General features: G+C 36.8%; 1 protein-coding gene across 1 annotated transcript; it reads left to right on the top strand.

The window, feature by feature from the left end:
* Positions 1 to 413: 413 nt before the first annotated feature.
* vegfd (vascular endothelial growth factor D) lies at positions 414 to 9,100 on the top strand. The gene is made up of 7 exons (XM_079598124.1): positions 414 to 1,204; positions 4,928 to 5,126; positions 5,249 to 5,439; positions 6,344 to 6,480; positions 6,825 to 6,928; positions 7,137 to 7,261; positions 8,553 to 9,100. The coding sequence occupies exons 1-6, from the start codon at positions 1,115 to 1,117 to the stop codon at positions 7,235 to 7,237; spliced, it is 822 nt and encodes a 273-aa protein (XP_079454250.1). The 5' UTR covers positions 414 to 1,114; the 3' UTR covers positions 7,238 to 7,261; positions 8,553 to 9,100.
* Positions 9,101 to 22,912: the final 13,812 nt, after the last annotated feature.

Genomic DNA, 22,912 nt, shown 5'->3' with positions numbered 1-22,912 from the left:
ATTTTGCATCTGGCTCTGGTTCACATTGTATCTGGCTTCAACGTGATTTCCTTTATCTAATATCTGTGGCAAGTTTCCTTTAACCCTGAGGATTTCCTTATATTTGACCACACATTTGATAAAAGCAACCATGTCTGATCTACGCAAACAATCATGTAATAGATTCCTTTGACCGCTGATAACAGATTCTTCTGAAGCTTTTAAAGTAAAAGCGTTTAGATTATCCGATAGAGCAGTGTGGGTGCAGAGAATGGCACTCACAACCCATTACGCTGCATTAAAGTTTCCTCTAATTCCCGATTTGTATCACAAGCTCATTGTTGAATCTGCTTGAGAGTGACGCGCGCACACAGAGAACGAGAGAAAGGGCATGTCGGCTTAGCTCCCCTCCTTTTTCATCCCGCCACTGCTGCATTTAAGTGGGATATTGGCTGGATACAGTCTCTCTTCTCCTCGCACTCTCTCTCTTCTCCCTTCATCCCTCCGTTCCCCCTTCCCCCTCCTTCACTCCTTGTCCTCCGTAGAGGTCTGGATCACATTTAAAACCACATGTTCATGTGTGTGAGCAACTGAGCCTGGAAGTCTGCAAGCAGGAAACGTGACAGTGGAGTGGGACTGGAGCGCACATCGACGGGACAGACATGCACGCCTCCCAGATGGCCTTGCACGCACTGGCGGCTGGAGGATACTGGATGTGAGCCCGTGGCGGATTTTGCGAACACACATATAGTGTGACACATCTGGGTCTGTGGAGACACTGGGCCAAATTTGGCCGGTCCAAGACGTGTGACAACACCAAACGGTCGTCCTGATCAGATAGAATCATACAAAACAGAAGTGAAAGACTGAGAAGTTCTTCCTCAGCCAAGTTCTGTCTCAGACCAGCACTGATTGATGCCTCTTTCTCCTCCTCCTCTTTTTTTTTTTTTTTTTTTAAAGAGGAGATCCCATTTGGCTCCGGAAAGCTCGTTTTCACAGGTCTCTCTTGGTGCGCCTGTGTGGTCCTGTTTGAGAAACCTGCCGCGTGATTTGTGAGTGTGCGTGAGTGTATACGCAGACTGGCCTCCCTTCGCTGCTTAATTGCTGGACGGTACCCTGGAGAGTAAGTAGCAGGATGAAGACACAGAAATGTGCTGGATTTCACATGTTGCTACTCCTGTATGTCAGACTGATGCTAGCAGTGGACGCCTACAGACCCCAAAGAGTGAGTATAGCATATCTCAGCATACATTTAGAACACCAACAGCAGCAAAAACTACAGGACACTTCTTGTTCGCAGTAGAATTTGAATGATACTGAGGTTTAATTTAGCATAGTTTTCATTTTTAATTGTTGTCCATATTTAGTTATGAACCAGTTTGTCATCATTTATACTCAAATGTCCCAAAAGGGGTGTTTTTCCTGCGATGTAGTAGAATAACCATTTTTGGTTCCCCAACTTGTTATTCCACTGAATAGCTTTTCAGTGAACATTTGTTAAAATATAAAAAAAAATTTCTTGGCTCTAAGAACATTTATAAAATTTTAATTGTTGAATGAAAAGATCGCAGTGATGTTAAATGTTCTAAATGGAACCATAAATGCTAATAAAGAACCTTCATTTTTAAGAGTATACACCTTAATGTCATCCCAAACATGTATGACTTTCATTCTTATGTGTATATATTCTAAAGAATGTTTTTATTCATTCAATGAAAGTCTAAAACAAAATTGGACCCCACTGACTTTTTTTCCCATTTTTGGGTGAACTGCCCCTTTAAAATACGTCAATTTGCGCTGACTCACTGAACCTGTTGCAAGCTCAGGAGGGCCGGATGGGGCCTCCTGCTGTGACCTTAGGGTCCCTTAATGGCAAATTTGATCATTTTTCTGTATGTTACCTTTGGGAAATGAGGCTTGAATCAGTCTGAAGTCAATGAAAATGTTTGGAATTGCAATTTTTGCGGTAAGATTGATGGTTCCCCTGGAAGCACTCTGGGGAACCCTATGGCTACTAGTAAAAATTTCCAAAGACAAGCTGTTAAGGCCATTCAGCTGTTTTTCAGTGCGTGTATGTGAGTATATCAATGATAGGTTACATAAGAATGGTGATGAGTTCCTACCAGTGGCGCAATAGCATAATTTCCTATTCGTTTTTACAGATATACTCCATAAAGAGGCAGTGTTAGTATATGTGTGTGTGGCATGAAGCCTGGTATCCAAGTGCAGCCTGAGGCGTCATAGGGTCTTTTATATGTTCAAACTCTCACTGTTCTCACCCGTTTCATTTCTTCTTCCTTGCTAGGGGCCTCTACCTCATTAAGCTTGTCCAGGGAAAATTCACAGTTGTAACTCATATTCTTTCTTTTAAACCCCTCCTCATTCTCTCGCTCTTTCTGTTTGTTGTTGCATTGTCTGCGTGGGTAAGTGGAAGCAGACGTCTCCACCCTAACATACTGAAGGGATCATAGAAGATAATGTCACTACACGACAGCAGGATGCGAGACTTCTCTGATGATGACTTCCATATCGCGTGCCAACCCTCTCCATCCCAGCCTCGGCTGTTTTACTTTCCGCCCGCTTTGTGGCTTTCCCGTCTCATAAAAGCATGATTGGGATTTGGAAGTCCTTTGGCCTCTATTGCTGTTTTTTTTTTTTTTTTTTCAGCCTTTTTTTGTGGGACACACCCGGTGTGTAGTAAACAATCAAAACCAAGGCAGTGCTGGTTTTTGCCTGCTTAAGTCAATATTCTCAATAATAACTCATGTGGTATTGATTGAGAGGTGGTAGACTTCGGGTTTTGTGTGTGCATGCACTCCAGCAAACCTTACATGGGCATAATCTGCTCCGTATACTCTGTCCTTGCTCTTCTGTTTTGTTATAAAGGGTATTGGTGACTGACGTATTTATCAGGCTGGCCAAAAAAGTACACATGTCCAATTCACATAAGTCCTAAAACATCTTTTAATTAATGAGTTTCAAGCAAATATTGGATAGAATAAATGCTCATCAAATCATTTGTTTTTATGATTTGTGTACATTTGTAATTCAGTTTTATCGAGGCCTAAAGCTCCGTGGTGGCCTATCTTTTGCGATTGGCCACTAGTGACTGTCCATTATCACCCTTATCACTTGACTACTCACAAAATAAATAAATACGTGGAAATTAAATACTGATTTGATTAGAAAATTATGAAGTTATTTTATAATCTTATTTGAATATGATTTTCCGCCTCTGTTAAGAAAACAAATAGTCCACCACAGAGTACAAAACAATTGTCCAAGCAACAAGACGAGCACTGTAACTCTAGCAAAACCTTATGTTTATCTGCTACAAAGACCGTGCCGTTTTTAGTGCTAGTGAGAATTGTCATGTAGCTTTTAACTTGCTTAACTATTTACTGATAAAATCATCAGAGCTTCGCTGACAACACGTTTCTGTGCAAGTGTGTCCTGTGTGTGAGAGTGTGTGTGAGAGTGGGAGAGAGAGCGGGGGAAAGATTATGTGCTTTCCGTACATAATAAAACTTTTTGTGGACAAAATATTTTGTGGCAAAAACATGGAATTTTGTTTTGTTTTTTATTTTATTTTTTTATGCGATTGTTTACTATATTTATTTGCTTGGTCAGTGTCGTTGTGGGTTTTGGTTCTTTAGCTGTTGTTGGCTGTAAGGAAATAATTTGGTGAAGTGATATGGAACGCGGTCAAGGAACTACTTTGTGTTTCCCTGAAAATAATTGCACACCTTAGAACGTTCATCAAGCAATCAGATTCAAGCATTCAACAGCCCCTTAGTATAGTAGGAAATATCAGTTCGAACCCTACATTTGACCAGTAAGAAACATCCAGACAGAGCTGTGGTATGTAATATTGCCATTATATTGACGGTTTGCCCATTATTTACTTTACTTTCTAGGTATCAATATCGGCATTGGTCATTGAAAGAGTGACCACTGGTGACTTCGTAAAGGTTATCCCGCAGCTGTCACTAGGCACTTAGTAGTTATTCAATCCATGTTTTGCAAAACAGCCATGATCTTCAGTTCATATTGGTGGCAGGCGTCCCAAACTCCAATCCCTGGGATCTGTGTCTTCACTGAGCTTCTAAACAGGTGGTCCATACTGAGCTAATAGAGTGTATGTTCCAGTTGTTTAGAGTGGGCCTCTGCCAGAGGGTGTTCTGTGTGTTTGGCTACACAAGTTGGTTTGAAAGAAGAAAATCTGAACTTTATGGCCGGACAACAAACAGACTAGAACACAAAGTTCTAGAACTTCTAAAGAACTTAAAATTCAGTAAGCCTTGCAAAGACTAATTGTGTATGATTGTCCATTTAGAAGAGCCTGCTTCAGATGATTCAAGAGTTCATTCAGCCGTCCATGCCGATAGTTGCATAGTCATGTAAAAATATTTTATTGATCTTTTCAGCAAGTTGCGAGGGAACTCGAGGGATTATATTGCAGTTGTAAAACTAAGGCGCTGTTTAAGGTCTGATGCAACCCTGGTATATAAGTCATGACGTTAGAAACAGCTGCATCCTTTCCCTAGTGTAATACCGATTATTTACACAGCCAAGAAATGCTGAGAAATCCAACATTGATTATCACTACTGCCCTCTAGTGGACATATTTCTCATTTAAATCTATCTCAGAATGGTGTTGGTGGTTAGCTATATCCTACTGGTTTGCCTTTTATTGTGGCAAGACGTCACATACCTCATAGACAGCAGGGAGTTTGTATAATGCAAGGGGAAATATGTTCCTAATTTGTGTAGAATTAGGGCATTCATTTTTCTAATCCTTTGTTTTATCTAACTTCTGCTGTGCTCTTCCATACTATGGCTGATTTTTGCTCAGCATGCCTCAAACATATTCTCCGGATAATTGTTTGCCTCTGTACTAAAATCAGCAGCCCCAATGTCATCATTCAAGGTTGTGTTTCTCTCATAGGACATAAACCAGGAGAAGTGGGAACAAGAACTGAGGGAAGCTGGGAGTCTGGATGAACTTCTGATGTTGACCGAATACCCGGACTGGAAGCTGTGGAGATGCAGACTCAAGCTGAAGCACTTTGACGACACTTCTCCACCTGAGAACCGCAGGTCAACTCGCTACGCGGCCGCATCTTTCAGCCCAGATATGCTAAAAGGTTGAGACCTTCATGCAAACACAATTGAGAATATGTGGTGTCTAAGTACACAGATTTGTGATTAGCAAGGTCGTGGCAAATGTACAAGGATTAGTATTTGTATTGTTTTTTTTTTCTTCCAGATATTGATGATGAATGGCAGAAAACACAGTGTATGCCCAGAGAGACGTGTATAGACGTGGCTAAAGAGTTGGGCACCAATACAGCAGTGTTTTTCAAGCCCCCGTGCGTCTCTGTCTTCAGGTGTGGCGGCTGCTGCAACAAAGAGGGAGTTACCTGCCGTAATACAAGCATGACTTATGTCAATAAAACTGTGAGCACTACTCATTGCATTGCGTGGGTATTACATAAAAATTAATGTCCAATATAATATGTTTGTACTTGCTTATTTATATGGAAATGATGTGCAGTTCATTCAACATTAAGAATTTGATTTTGAGCATACTCTATATGCAATCTTAGGACCCATTCACACAGAACATTTTTGCATTGAAAAACAACAACAACAACATAAGGTCTAGAGACAGTTTTTAAAGTAGAAACTTTAGTTTGCGCCACGTTTTTAGAAAGCGCAGGGCGCTGCAAAAGACGTGAGAAAATGTCAGTCTAGCATGTTTACCTACAAAAACTATGGAAAAGCAGTGCGTTGAATGATTTTATTTTTTTCAAGACGTGAGTAGTCGAATGAAAGAAAAAAAGGAAGGTCTAGAGAAACTTTAAGTTGAGTGCTGTGTTTTTAGAACTGTGTCATGTGTGAGACGCTGCAAAAGATGCGAGTGCAACTGTCAAACACGTCCAGCATGTTTACATAGAAAAAATGGAAATTCAGCACAGTGAAATTCAAAAAGGTGTTCTGTGTGAATAGCCCCTTACACCGTTTTAAAGAGAAAGTTCACCCAAAAAATAACACAATTATGTCAACAATTACTTAACCCTAATTTTAGCCACTTTTATGGTGCTTTTGTGTCCTTTTTGCAATTTTAAAGCATTGGTCGCTGTCGATTATAATTTAATGGAAAAGAGCGGCCAGTATCATTCTTCAAAATTTCTCCTTTTGTGTTCCATAGAAGTAAGTTATGCAGGTTTGTAATGACTTGAGGGTGAGAAACCAATGACCAAATTTAATTTTTTGATTGAACTATCCCTTTAATATGTATGTTTTATGTGCACATACTGTTCCATTTGACTGTTCGTAAAAGACGTCCTCTTCCTCACAGATATTGAGTGTGAGTCTGGCGCCTTATAAATCTGGACCAGAGCCTGTGCTGGTGAAAATAGCCAATCACACTGAGTGCAAGTGCCAGGAACACGCGCTGATCCGCAGACATGTTCGTGAGAAGCACAAGAAGAACGGGTCAGTACCAGACTCGTATGTAACAATATGAAACTAGGTAAATTGCAAGAGATTAAATAATAGTGAATGTTTCTCCAGTTAACAGTTTTAGAGCTTGATGAAGTTATCAATGAGGCAATCAACATTCCCCTACTCTTGCAATATATTTTTATTTAAATTGGCTGGGTACTTCTTGTTGTGTATCATCAAACTCTTTGAAACGTTAGACCCACCACTTGTTTTTCCAGTGCCACACTGTTATTCACTGTTGATGCAACAATCGAGAAATTACAGATTGTGCCTTGCTTGAGTGTCAGACATATGTAGGAGTGATTTCTGGCATAATAATATGTGTCTGTGTGCAGTTGCTCTCCTACACGTAAGCCAGAAGACAAGAGGCTGTGCAACAAAGGTTTAATATGGGACTGGATGGCGGAGCGATGTGTGATGTACCCCTCCAGCAAACAAGGTCAGTGAGTAATTGATTTCAACTCCCGTATTGTCAATTCGTGTTCTGGCCTAAAGCACGAATGAGTTACTTTTTATTTACTTGCTATATTGCAGGGACTTTAATTTAATATAGACCCAACAAGGCACACACAAAAACATGATTTATATATTTGTGCAAATTTTTTTTTACACACCTGTGATAACTTTTTTTTTTTTTTTTTTTTCAGAGCCGCCATCTTCCGTCAGTGAGGAGGACTGTGAGATTGATGTAGAGCGATGTGAATGTATTCCAAAAGTATGGACAGCAGACAGATTACACCATACGTGACACAATTCAACAAATCTTCTAAAGGTAGAATGATTTTTAAAATTATACATTTAATATATTTCACTATACACTATTGGATATTAAAACTAATTTGTAATGTTAGAATTAAAATTACATTGCTTGATTTACAGTCTCTTTGAGTATTTTTGTATGTCACTGGACATGTTTTTTTTTATTTTATTTGTGTTGCTATTTAATACTTGATTCTGATTGGTCAGTCACGCCATTCCGCCGTCTGGTATTTCAGTGCGCTCTTTCAGTCTCATATTGCACTCACTGTAATATTTCGTTGCTTGTGTGTCTCTCGTATTATACTGTGTACTCGCTCTCTTTTGATTCAAACAAACGCAACTGCCTTTATCTCTGACCCGACGTAGGAGTAGCATAAGCTTAGACACCACTAGTGGTTCAAACTAAAAGCGCTGGGTTCTAGTTTATAAACTGTATTCCAGTTTATAAAGTTTATGAAGCTTCAGAAGGCCTTTATTAACCCACTGGAGTCGTATGGATTACTTTTATGATAAGGTAAAACAAGGTACCGTTCACTCTATAACTGAGAAGAGCCAAAATATGTTTTAATATAACTCAGTTTGTGTTCGGCTGAATGAAGACAGTCATAGTATACACCTATTTGAGGGTGAGTAAATTATGGGATAATTTAAATTTTTCGACATTTTTAAGGGTTCATGTCCACGTATTTATTTGGTAGCTGTGCCACTCCACGTTGGGATCTGAGGACCCAGAAAAAAATCCAATCACTTCTTTTTTTTTAATCATCAAAAAGTCTAAACACTCTCAATAATCAAGCGTTTAGATTTTCTATGCAATATGATGTCATATTGCTCATGCTCCGCCCACGACCACTGACGGACTGTCCCGTATTAGCATATTATAGCCCTCAGCCATTTGTATGTCTGCCAAGGCATCTCTTTATGTGTCTTGTGTGACACCCCTATGGAAGAGAGGGAGGGTGGGCAGTTGCTCATTATCATTTAAAGAGACATATACCAAAACGGGTCGCTGTGAACAGCTGTTTTTGAGGAGGTAAAAAGGTGTTGTTTTACACAACCTTTTTAAAGAGGAATTGTAACCAAAGTATGTTACAAACTTAACATGAAGACCCTAAAGAATCATACCAACTTGTGGAAATGGGTATCTGTTGACCCCTTTAACGTCACTTAAAAAATGTTTTTGTCAATCTTGCCAGAACGTTAGCCAAAGTCTTGAGAACGTTCCCCGTTAGCTGGGAATGGAGGCAGGTTTGAGCTATTCTCAACATCTAATCAATGACACGGTTTCATATATTCTTTCACAGCTGCAAGAGAGAAAACCACGATGAACACGACGCCCTGACGATCTGCAAGTGCCGAATGCAGAGACCGCAAAATACCATTTTAATTTATTTATCGCTCTATTTATATCAAATAAAAATACTTTTATTAACATTTATTCAAACATCTCATCGGTATCATGGCAGCGATAGCTTTCTAAATATAACAACAACACTGCTTTTCCTGTCTGAACACAATGAAAAATGATATCGGAGTTATACGTCTCTTTTGCACTGAAGTCAACATTTCACCCTAAAGAATATCTGTGGAATTTCTTAGATATAATTTATATCTAAAATAGTTATATTTAAGTATAACTTATATTTTTCATAATGTCTCCAGATGGGCTAATATGGTCATGTTTCCATTGCACAAGAGGACTTTATGCGGGATGGTATATACATACAGAAGTACTTCAATGACTAAGCCTCTTTTTAAGTTTTGTTCACCACTGAGCATGCTGCCAACAATAAGAAAAATGTACTGAAGATAAAATGCTGTTCAAATAAAAAATGGCAAATTTAATAAATAGGCCTATGATTGTGATGTTTTCAAGGACCATTATAATCCTGTATATGAAAGCATAAAAGAGGGTCCTTGGCATGTTTCAAGGACATTTAATTTATGTAAAAGGCCAAAAGCCCATAAAATCTTACCAGAGCAAATTGTGCTCATATAATTCTCTTTCCAACACTTTTTGTAGATTTTGGTCTAACCTAAAATAATCCAACAGTGAATATGGTTCTTTTCAGTATTGAGTTATTAATGGACATTGGGGTAGTACTGTATATCGCTATATAACTATGACACAAATCCTTCATTAACTAGTCATTAAAAGTCATGAAATACCCTATGAAAGACTATAGCAGGCAGTGTTGGGGTAACGCAAGGCAATGTGTATTATGATATCAGATTACTTTTGTTACATTGTACTTACTCAGTACCGAGTAATATTAACAAACTACATGTGCTTACTATAGAGTTACGGTTAGGTTTATGGTTGGTTACTTGTAATTATGCATAATTTACACTTTTTATGTAGTAACGTATTCGTCATCTTAAATTAAGTGTTACAAATTAATGCATTAAGAAATTTACACATTATTTTAATTCATTTGCTTACACATTTTGTAAATTAATGAAATAAAATTATCTTCTCCATAATAGTCACATAGAAATGTGCATTCATGTATGCGTGGGAACAACAAAAATGTTGTGCTGTAGGTAATATAACACGTAATGTTAAGAATTTTTCAAATGGCATATATTTAGGAGTCTAAAGTTCGTATGTTATATAAGCTGTTGAATGCATTACTGCGTTAAACACTTGCAAAAAAGGGTAAAACTTTATTTCGATGCTCCACTAACAGACATTTACTGACTAGTAACTTTGCAAATACATGTCAACTTAACTCAGCTAACCCTAACCCTACAGTCTGGTAATTTTATACTAACACTCTAATGAGAGTTAGTCGACATTACTGATAGTCAACAGAATGTGTCAAAGGGACCATCAAAATAAAGAGAAACCCAAAAAAGTTATTCTCAGTAAAAAAAGATGAGAAAAACTAAAGCAACATAGAGCATTACTTTCCATAAAAAGTAGTAACGTAATTAGTTACTTTTTTAGGGGGTATCACAATATTGTAATACACTACTTTTAAAAGTAAATTTCTCCAACTCTCATAGAGGGACATATTGTCACAATGTAAAACTGCATTTAAATAGTCATGTGTGTTTACTGAACCGTATACTATCTTTCTAACTGTACAATAATGGTGAACATTTTTAAGGTGTGCTTCTAGAAATATAGACTACTTCCAGTATACTGTTTTTTTTTTTTTGGAATGTCAAATGAAATTTCCTTTTTGTTCCAGATCTCCTTTTGTTCATGTCTACACTTATACACACAAATCATTATCAACTATAAGAGACTAATTTTCTTGAACAAATACATCTTAGTGTTCATGCTGGTTTTGCTTGACGTATTCTTCACCCGGTAAGATTTCCATGGAAACTCTTCCATTCTTACAGTAGTACCATCATAGCCCGGATATTAATAATCGGTCTTCGCAGCTTGGGGGCACACGTGAATAAATCATTATTAGCACAAAACATTTGTAAGAGCACCTTGACTCATTGTCTGATGTCTCACCCTGTTTGATGATAACTATCGACTAACAAACAGATGTCAAAGCTGACTCCAACCAAACTAAAATGAGATATAGTTGGCTCAAACATAAAGGACAGTGGCCCGACAGCAGCAGTCAGCTGTTCTCAACACCTTTTCCAGTAATTATCCTGTTTTTCCAATGGGATTGAGCCGCTAATGCTATTTTCTGCCATTGTATTGCAACAGCAGCTTCATACCAATGCAAACAAATAAATATCAACTCTCTTAAAATATTTGCTTGGAATCATACAAATGAAGCATTGAAATATCTGACCCATTTAGTGAATCGGGTCAATCAAATGCTTTTTTTTGCAGCTGTACACAAAATAATATTATATCACAAAATATTGAATTATTGAAAAGATACAGTTTCAATACATGTGTATTTTCCAATTGAGGGCTGTGACATATGTGGTTGTGATAAATGGGTGAACAAAACCTCCAGTATTTTTGCACTGAAAATTTTCCGCATCAATTCCACAATAAAGGCATCCTGCCACTCCTGACATTTTCACTCAGAAACCTATTCATCTCCTCAAGCTCATCCTTGACATCCTCTTCCTCCAGGTTGCGACTTGCCCACATGCTCTCTGTCCATTACTGTTGAAGGTCACACAGTCGTTGCCCCCTGGAGTGTTAAATGCCTGGGAGTTGTCCAAGAGATCTTGACCTTTACGGATCACTTTGCGGCAAAAGCACTGTCCAGCCTTCACGTCCCTATAAGAAAAGTCCTGCAATCCTGCATTTCACATGAAATGCAATTTTTATAAATCTGTTTCGAGCTACATTCATATGTGGTTGAAATCCTATTCAAATCGCATGGAAATCTGTTTCAGTCTGACCGCTCTGATCAGATTTCACGCGGTTTGTGTGAATTTCTCAAGCCATGTAAAACTTAAACGTCAGACGTCGTTTTAGGAAACATGTCAACGTCAGACAAAACTGAACAGTTGTGATACACATTGCGGACAGTCAATAATTTTGGATCAGATTCAAATCAGATACACAAATAATCATATTTGGACTGACAGTGAACATATCTGGAGAAGCTCTCTTCACATGAAAGGCACTTCAAAGGGGTAATATCAAAGTTTTTTATTATTACAATTTTCCCTGAGGTCTGCTCATACAATTAAGTAGCCTATTGTGCATCATTTTGTTTATCATCATTTTCCACTCTCTCTCTGACAGTTTATTGTTGCTGTGCCTTTAAGACTTCATGCAAATACTTTTCTTTTGAGTTCAAGTTTTTAACTGCACCATCATTCATAAGCAGATTTGTAAAATATTGCATGCTGCAATGAGCCGCACGAACTCTGAAGGTCAGACTGAAATTACCAGAGAAATTTTTAATTGAGTTAATTTCTTCTGAAAGTTCCAACATGATTAAAGTACAACAATGAATTATTCTAAGATAAAGGCACATTTTAAAATAAATGTCTCTTTCAAACTGACCTTTTATAAATAACTGTAAATGAACGTTTTAGCTTGAGCATTATTTCGAAAAATAAAAATCAGATAAGACAATGGAAAAAAATTAAGCCAATTTAATGTTTAATAAGCTAATTTAGTTTTTTGCTAGTTTCTTAACTATTTAATTTAATATAATCAGGTTTATTTGTTACAACTGGATTGATTCTGATGGTTGCAGAACTGCTGCAGTGAACGCTATTGTTTGTCCAGTGTTCTTAATCAAAAACAAAAGCCCCAAAACAATTAAAATCAAATCCATAATGCTCAAACTGTCAAAAGAACTGATTAATTTTGGCTATTTGCTACTTTATATTAGAAAAGTGTATTGGATTTGAGAACACAATTTTAGGATACAACAAAAACCTCAAACTGTTCAGTATAAAACAGTTTTGACAGCAGACTGACCTCCTTTTTTTCTGATGGTCTTCGGAATCCTGCTTCCCGTAGAGATTCAATTTCATCTTACAGTTTTGAAGCTCCAGTGTCTGCGTTTCCACACAACATTCTCCAACATATTCATGGAAGACCCACAGACACTTATTCAGGTCAGCCTGTCACAACTAAACACTGCTGTGCGGACCGGCGGCATGTGACCTCATAGCTACATGAAAGGGTTCCAGGGCATAGAAGAAGTGCAAGGCACAACAAAATATGAAAAATGAGTCTCATGGGTGTTTATGTCTGCGTTCCTACACCATACTGAAATATTGGTGTCCTGAGCAGTCTCAACTCTTTGTACTTTCTAAGTTATAAGATTATGATATAATAAGCTCTGATCTTGTTTAGATATTTCTGTCTGGCTCTGATCTATTTTTCTTTGCCCCAGAGGGGAGTTAAAAAATGTAAAGTCCAGTAAAGCTCATAAGAACAAGGTAATGATAATGAGTTTTAATGCGATAATGAGTTTTAATCAAATTATAAACAAAACAAAAAAATTACTTTGAAGTTTTAAAAAATGGTGTCCAAAAGTCTTGAAATTGCCTTTAACAGTTATTGATTGGTGACGTTATCATGAACTTTATAGTAAACTTTGACTGACTTTCAGTATAGATTAAATCCTTGCAGAAGAAAACTACACATAAATATTTCATCCTTCATTTCGGCCCTTGATACATTCTTGAAAAGAAGATGTATGATGAGTTATTGTCTTTTATATAAAAAGTACACAGGCAGATAGATAGCAAATGCTAAAGCTATTTAGTATGTTGTGCTTTTGGCATGAGTGGAAATAAATGTAATTACTTCTGAATTTTCCAGTGTTTATGAAATGCAATAGGTGCACATATAAGGTGGATCTTCTGAATTTTCCAGTGTTTATGAAATGCAATAGGTGCACATATAAGGTGGATATATAAGGTTAAGAAAGCAATATCTGCTTTCTTAAACTTTAATTTTAGTGTGCGTGTTTGAAATATTTCCAGAGTATAAGAAGGTTTATATTAGATATGATGATAATACCTCTGAACTAAACAGTGTTTGAACTTTGTATTTTTTGTAAAAAAAAAAACAACAACCTTTGTCTCATAAAATATCATGCCTGTCGCGTGCAATTCTTTATTAGTAGGCTTATAATTTCATGCCAACAACCTAAAATACCATAATATGCCTAATACTTTCAATGGAACAAATAAACATCTTGTTATCTATCCACTCACCCAACTGAGTCATTGAAATTTCCATATAAACAACATACAGGCCTGTTTCACATATGCCATTCCAAGGACATTTGTTTCCAAGGATCTTTGGCTTTCTTTGCAAAAAGATTCAAATTTAAGGTTGTAAAAAAATAACACCTAATTTTCTGCGATTATACTGGTAGAGATATACCTAAAACAATTAAGGTAATTAATACAGCATTCTTTTGTTCCCCCACTTCCTGAGCCCATGCTTTTTCCAATTTTTTTGGCTGGCGTTTTTATGCTCTTGCTATTTGCGCTGCATTCACCCTTGTCTCTACAAACAACCTTGTCTCTTGGTTTGCACGCGCCCTATAATCGGATGCGCTGTTCTCTGTTCTCATAACCATAATTATGAGATTCCAACTTGTAAGGGCCATGACACACAAAGCCAACGATCGGCCGTTGGTGAGCGTCTGTTGGGCTAGTTTTACAGTGTGTTTCACATAGTGATTCAGCATAGTGAATCGGCGTCGGGCCATAAGGTACAGTAGACACACCAAACCAACACCAAAGAACCAGCGCTGATGAAAGCTTCCTTTTTTGCCTGTGTCGGGGCAAAAAATCTGCGCTTGAACACACCGAATTGACCACACTGTCCATTTCTGCAGATATATTTGTCTATATTCGTCAAAAAAACGACAAACAAAGCAGCGTGTGCTTACTGTTTTGAATATCAAGCATGGTGATTACTTTATTTATTCCACTTGCCTCATTTTATTATTCAAATATTCACCCAGGAACACTCAGCCTTCTGTCTGTACCATCTGTGGACTCTCTCTAGACTCATTTACAAAACTGAACAGCCAATCAGAGTTCTCTCTCTCACCGACAACCCGACGCCAATTCTAGCCTACATGATGAACCGCCCCTCAAAAAACCTGACCTGTCCGACTAGAGCCAACGGGGCAGAACACACTGGAAAAACCAAGTCGACTGAAGCTTAAAAACAGCCCGACGGCCGATCATCGGCTTCGTGTGTCCCGGGATATAGAGTACCTAATGCAGGAATGCTTCACTTTGTAGGCCAAACGGCACAATAACAACAACAAAAAGCTCTATGATCAACAAAAGTGTATGATACTTACACAATTTGTCCATCAAGATCATTTTCACAGTTGAACACAACTTTTATGAATTTAGACCTTATTTCAGCCATCTAACCAAAATCCCATTAAAAAAACACGAGACGATGGAGTCAGAAGTGCTAAAATCCTAACTATAGTAAATGCTAACTATTTTCATTACAACGTGAGATGCCTGGAATGAAAACAGTAATAAACATGATTAATATTCAAAATGGTAAGCAAGGGCTGCTTTGTTTGTATATCTGCGACTGTGTGCAGTTTCAGTTTCTCTTTTTGAATGATGAATATAGACTATTGATACTTGCTAATAAAGACAGTTATTTCCTTTCACAGTTGTTCGAACGCAGGCTTTGGCCAAGACGCAGCCAACGCAAAGGGACAACGCAGTCTGCTTTTGTCGACTCGCCACTAGTTCTTTAACAGCCTTAAAAAGCTTTCACATTCTTGTAGAACTCGTAATTAAAATTTGTAAACTCAACATTTTCTGAGAGCTTGTACCACCTGACCTCTGCAGATGCATTTTGCCGTCATTAGTGTTGTCATATAAATGCATAATACAGTTATTATGACATGTGAAAGCAGCATTAAGTCCTGTTCACAAGGACGATAACTATAAAGATAATGATAAAGACAGATAGTTCTACAAATATAAAAAGCAACAAAGAAATTATATATGTGTTAATTAAAGTTTGTTTTTTGTGACTATCACATCTCGGTTACACTCTGCACCTGATGCATGTAGACGGACTAATGCAGTCATTAAGTGCTATTTTTGTATTATGCTATTTCTCACTCACAAGAGAAATGCGAGACAAAATGTATCAAAATGGCTTCAGTTGCATAGATGTTGGTATTTATTCCATAGTGGCTTTCATGTATAGGGCGGTTTTAATTGGAACAATTTTCATGGGGAAAGTGTAATTGCAGGAGAGTGTAATTGCAGGGGTCTTTTTCACAATCTACAGATGCATACAGAGAAACATTTCTGAGGTGCTTTTCAAGAAATACACATATACATCCATGAAAAATGTCTTGGCCTTTTATGTCCATTCTGTACAATCTGTACTTGAGGTAGTGGTTGCTTTAAAGGTTGTCTGTTTACTGGGTTATTTTATGGACTGCCATATGGTCTACTGGATTATTGGTTTGATGGTATAATCGTGTTCCATGCATTTTATTTTGAGTTTATTTGATTCTGTACTGGTTTCTTTAAGGGATAGTTCACCCATATACAGTAAGAACATTTAAAATTGGACGTAATTCCAAACACTTTCTCTGTTCTGTAGAACACAATAGTGGATTTTTTGAAGAATATCCTGGCTGATCTAATGGAAACTGTGGATGTCAAGCTCCAAAATTACCATAAAAGTGTCATAAAAGCGGTCTATATGACTCATGTGCTATATTCCATGTATTCTGATGTCATACAGTCCTCAATCATTATATGGAGAAAGTGAGGTTTTTTTTTTTTAATTCACCTTTTGTCTTTTGTGCTCTACAGATTTGCAAAATTATAACTGAATTTAAAATATTTGTGTTAACTCTTTATTAAATACGTTTTCAGGAAATAAAAGTGCTTCTCGTTTGGTCTCTCTCTTCAATCAATAGAGAGCCTACACACAAAGCAGAGAACAGTTTGATGCTGATTTCTTAATTTTCTTTTTCTTTCTGTCATTTTTTTTTTCTTTTTCATTTTTGAGGACTTTCTGATTGAAAACATGATCCCCCACGACAACCACTTAGAGCTGCCAGTCATTCTGAGAGGAAAGAACCATTTAAAATGAAATTCACTGGCAAGTGTTCAGTCCTCTGAGACTCTGTACTTGGCTCTATTTTCCAGATGCTTCATCTTGACACTTCTACATTCAATCTATTTCACTTCACAGACCTTTTCAAAGACATGTTGTTGTTTTGCTGATGTCACTTTCACACATATAAATTATTTTTATTCAGGCCAAGCTGGTCAAATCTAAAAGAGGAAAATGCCAAAAGGGATATCACCTTTCGTTCTACACAAGATTCATTCATCATTTAGTGCATACCCATACTTTGAGAACAGGTCTGTTGGGAAAATAAGTAATTTTATTAAGCCTAGTAAATTGGATGTAGATTCCTCAGCTCTTGAGTTCTTTGATTTCTCTGAGAATAACAGTCTTGCTTTGCGTGACTTTGTTGGGACACCCAGTCCCATGACAATTAGGAACTATTTGAAACATTTTCCATTTGTAATAAACTTCTCGCAATTGTTTAATTGTTTGGATATTGCAGAAAGTCTGATGAGCATTGATACAATCATGTCTGTTTCATTCCTGATCATTAAGAAATCATTCTAATGAGCTAATTTATTTTTTTGCAAAACCTTTTTTATTGCACAGTTGTGATGTGAGAATGGCTGTTCTGCCTGATGAAGTGGAAACGGCAGTACAGTGTCTTTTTGAAGTTACTGAATTGCATTCCTTGTGATTCACTTTACACTGGCATATTGAATTTGGCTTTAAATATGGTTTTAATATTGAAATAAAAATAGTAATTTGTAGCATTATAAATACTACTGACTTACAGTCTCTCGCTTCTGCCTATATGGATAAATGTATTTGATGACATTACTCTTAACTTCAGCTTCTCATCAGATTTTCTGTCCAATCAAATGCTCTCTGGAATCTAAAGCGCCTCGCCCCCAACATAATAAAAAGACGCTGAAGCTGCGGCTAAAATCGGTTACTTGTTCACACATTTATTATTTTCTACATGGTGAATGGCACATAGTGCACTGTAGGGGATAGAGAACGATTCAGACAGTGTAAATATGCTTTTCCATTGGGGCTAATAAAATCTGGTTTCACGTTAGTGTAACGCGAACCGCCACAGCGCACACACATTCTATGAAAACGGTTAGAGGTTAGGATGAAACTGCAGCTTTACCAGGCTTAACTAGCTTGTGATATAAACTAAACGCTATTGGGTATTTAAAATATCCAAATATGTTTGATATCTCCCGTCCTGTTTTCCTGTTTCAGTGGAAAGTACATCAGCACATTGAATAATGCTGCGCATTTCAAGGCACTTCTTAACTCAATATGCTCGCAATCACAACGTTGAATAGGGCACAGCCGATTGGTTCCTACTGTATCAGCAGCCAATAAGCTTGCTGCTCAACTTTCAAATACATGCAGCGTTTGCTGTAGCAGTTTGCAGCGCATTTTCAGAAACCCTCCACCTCCCCAGCTCCACCTGTATAGATCTGCTCTGGGCAGTGCTGGGTAGTAACTGATCAAATGTAATCTGGATTATTTAAGCAGATTCCAAAAATGTACAATTTGTAATTAGATTATATTACATTTTAAAATGCTCATAATCAGATTAATTTGGATTATTCACACAATGACAGTAAATTATTCATGATTTATTTATTTGGTATACACCAAATACCTATGGTGTATGATGTTATGTTATAGCTATGTTGAACGCAGGAAATAAACAAAATTAAATATTTTTTAATATAGGCATACTTTATTATCCCTGTTTCTTAGTAATTATTGCTTAGTTTATAAAGGTTGTATCATTATTTTTCTTTCTGTATTACATGACTCTTTACAGGCACATTTTGTTTCAAACGCAAACCTTTATGTACAGTACACAAATCTGGAATGTTACTCAGGAAATGTTTTCAGTGGCTTTACCCAATTAAAGTGATAGCATCAGAGGACAGAAGTTTGTAAAAATATCTGATTAAAGATCAAAGGCTATAGCTTGTTTTTACAAGGTTTTAGCTAAGAAATTGACAGATTACCAAAGCAACTGTATAATTAAGAGAATGATCTGAAGCCTTGTATGACATGCCTCAACATGGTTATGTAGGCAGAAAGCTCTCATTTGTGCACAAATGTATTTTCTGAGACACCAAATATAGTAGATATGTTGTTAAAGAGTCATACATGCTGTGCCATCCAGTCATGTATGTTGTTGATGCAATACTTGCCAAACTGTTTTGATAAATTTCCCATGATGCCCTGATATTGATAATGAGGTACTATTTACAGGAAGTGCGCACCCCATTGCACATACTTAGAGGAGAGTGATGGAAAGATACTGTCCATTAAAGAACAAAAATAGGCCCATATTTTTGGTGCATTTTGATTCACACATATTAAATTATAAGATATGATTTAAAAGCTACGTTTAAATGTATGATATATGATATATAGTATACTTGTAAACAATGTACTTGAACCCAATGTGATTCAATGAGCTCAGTATAGCACCACAATTTTACCTCAGTTCAAACTGGCCATCTGTGACGTCATGTAAAGTTGTAATACAAGATCAAATGTTTAATTATACATGATAAAACGTGCTGTTAAATGTATTTTACCTGTCATCCGCAGCAGTGTGGGGCACACGAAGGCAGAATTTTGTGCCAGATCAATATGATTTCAAGTCAGCTATTTACCACTTGAAAATAAATCCAACCTCACCATTGTTGACCTTTAGTGCAAATGAATAACTTAAAGGTGCAAATTAACTCTAAACGCGCGCGCACACACACGCGCGCGCGCGCACACGCACACACACAGACACAGACAGACACAGATGCGCATAAGCAAAGCACTTACTGATGCAAACTGACATGTCAAAACCCACATCAGGGGAAATGTTAAATGCCAAGTTATTCGAAAGCACATAACGCTTTTAGCTATGACTGCAATTTTCACTTGTTCACCAACCAGCAGCACTAACACAGCATCATTCTGAATAAACACAACCACATCGTTTAATCATCATTATTCCTGCAAATCACAATTAATTATCACAATAAATCACATTAAACACTCACTTGCAGTATAAACAGATACATTGTTGGTGAAAGTAACTTTACTCAACTAAAAAAATTAAATAAGCCTTTTAGCCTGACACACAGACACTGGCTCAACCAATAGAATGAGTTCGGGGTGGGACGATCTGTCTGCCCAACCAATGGAATGTAGGGGGAGTGTTCGAGAAACCTGTTTGAAAATGATTAGTTTTGCAATTTTGTTTGCAAGAAACATTAACAATCAGCACAAAGTCAAAGTTGAACAGAACACCTTCATTCATAACTCATGTATTTCTCTTCTTATCATTTTTTTTTGCCCTGTTGCTGTGACAGATTTACATGTCTATATTTCTGTTCATATTGGCTTCACTGTCAATAATGAAAGCATTTATATACTTACAATAGTGTAATTTTAGTATTTAAAAATACTATAGTTTTTATTTTTTATAGTTTAACATTTTCATTTTAATGAAAATTTTAGTAATTTTGTTGTGTTTTTGTTATTTTGTCATGATTTTAAAAAAAAAGTCTGTATAGTTTATATCTATTTTTATTTCAGTTTTATACATAAAGTTAAACTAAATGAAAAAGTGAAACGTTTTTTTATTATGTTTTTATTTCAGTTAACTTTATTTTTATTTTTATTTCAAGTACCAAAATGTTAGTTTTTTATGGCTTTAGTTTTAGTTAACTTAGACATAAACTAAGCAAAAACAGTAATGGGTTGAATGAAGAAGAACAGATTATGTCTTTAACTGCTGCCAAATAGAAAAAAAAAAACATTTAATAACAGATTGATTAAAATGACAGCAAAGAAAGAAACAGTGGGAAAATAATATTTTTCAGTACAACCATTCTTAAAAGGCCTGACTGGCCTCAACGGCACTTTTTGCTCCCATACATCTATTTTTACTTGATCTAATCTTCTTAAACATTCCTAAGGGACAGATATGGCTGTTAAATGTCTCTAAGGAGAGAGTTTATCTCTGATATGTTCTCTATTTTATATCCAAATTTGAACTTGGTGAGAACATACTTAAATGATTTCTTCCCTGCTATACTGATTTGCAAATTAACGGAAAAAATAATAACCCACTTAAATGTTCTGTGTGTTTATAGCATTGTCTGAGCATTAAATATCTGAACTGGACAAACACTGATGTCCAAATGAGTTTTGATCTCACTGAAAGGTCATATTAGTGCATTTGGCATTATGCAATATCATTAATTTATCTTTCTCATCAACAATCAGATGAATAAGTATGCACTGATTGTCCATCTCATCCAAGAGGTCAAGGTTAAGCATGGTCCAGTTTATTCCTGTTGGTAGATGTTGTAACTACACCACTCAACATCTTTCTCCCTTCATCTTCTCCTTTTTTCACAGTTTTAGCTCTCCTTTTCAGTTGACTGCCTTTTTTTTTTTTTTTTTTTAGTGTTTTTATATCCAGATTGCTTGTTGATTATTGTACTGTTTGTACACACGACGTTTTAAAAAAAGGGACAATCACATGTAATATTCAACTATTTTGCTGGGTAAACGCACTGTTTTATTCACAAAGTCAAATACACTTGAGTTTCTTCATGTGAAACAAGATCACAAGTCCACAACAACAACATGATAGCATCCACATTGCATTACAGATCAAAAAGTTCTTTTCATCTTGTAGTGTCCTTTTTTTAGTCGATGACCATTCACAAAATGAAAAGCATAATCAGTATGCTCTTCAGAAAATACAATCAGCACAAAAAGCATTGCGAATGATTGAACCACAAAACATCAATGAAGGAAATTGTTTCTGTATCATGAAAATACCAAGGATAATTTCATAAAGGCACCACAAAAGCACATGTCCTTCAGAAACCCCAGTCCATTCCTGCCAGGATTCACAATACTGGCTAAAAAATACAGCAAAACATCAGGCAATGATCAATACAGCTCTTTTAAAATGACTTTTACTTGTAAAGCAGACAAGCACACTGACTATTTTTTGTTCACCTTTGAAAACAATGAAGTGCTTCTTTCAAATCAATGCCCAAAAGACTTACCTCTGTAAACTTAAAACCAAATATCTCCATTCAAAATATTTATCTATTCCAAATATTTTAGAATAATCACAGTCCCAGTTACCTCATTAGAACTGCAAGTCACCATGAAAAATATCTGTATCTATTCAAATACTGCAAATAAAACAAAATAAATACATACAAGTACATACTACATAGTAAATTACATCAAATTTGTTCATTCCTTCACATTAAAATGGGGTTTCCTCTCCAGCGGCGCCTACAGGTGTACGACTATGGACAGGGCAAGTGGTTAGAGAAACTTTTCTCTGCTAACATTTCATACAAAAACATACAAATCAGAAACAAATTCATCGGAATTAGCTATCAATTCGCCAAAACATAAAATTACAAACTGCCATGCATGAGGTGTTGGATGTTCACCTACAAACTGAAACAAAAGACTGCTTTTTGAGTGGTAACTAAGGGGTTGTTTACACGGCACCGCTTTCAACTAAAAACTGAAAGATTTGTATGCATTTTTGGCCCTTCATTTACACGACAGTGGCATTTTGGGGGCCTGAAAACGCAAACTTTTGCAAATGGGACTCAAAGTGCATGTTTTTTTAAAACGAGACCGTTATTGTCTCAGAGTAAAGTAGCCTACAAAAATGCAAATTTGTGAAAAGGTGATGTCCACCGTGATGCGTATTATGTCTATAGGCACAAAGAGTTTCTTTATAAAGTGACATCGCCAACTACTGGCCTGGCAGCATAATACAGCGTTTTTAGTCGCTTTCACGGACGGGGATCACTTTGACAACGTTGCCGTCTGTACGCAAAGAAAACCTTCAGTTTTTTGTTCATCGTTGTGATGTAGATGTAACCTAAGGCCTGTTTCACACTAGACGTGTATGCAGAGCATAAGCAGTGAGGTTTTTTTAAGCGCCCCACAAATATGCTGCCAGTGTAGATGCGTTCACGCCATGTCGTAATTGACGTAACGATTCTGAACTGTAAAAAGCTTTCACATGTTGTAGAACTTTTAATTACAAGATACAACGTGTAATTTGCTGAGAGCTATGACTTGTACCACGTGGCTGCTGTACCACCT

Source organism: Phoxinus phoxinus (assembly GCF_949152265.1).
Source record: "Phoxinus phoxinus genome assembly, chromosome: 22".
NCBI classification, from domain to species: Eukaryota; Metazoa; Chordata; class Actinopteri; order Cypriniformes; family Leuciscidae; genus Phoxinus; species Phoxinus phoxinus.
This window is presented reverse-complemented; position numbering and strand designations above follow the sequence as displayed.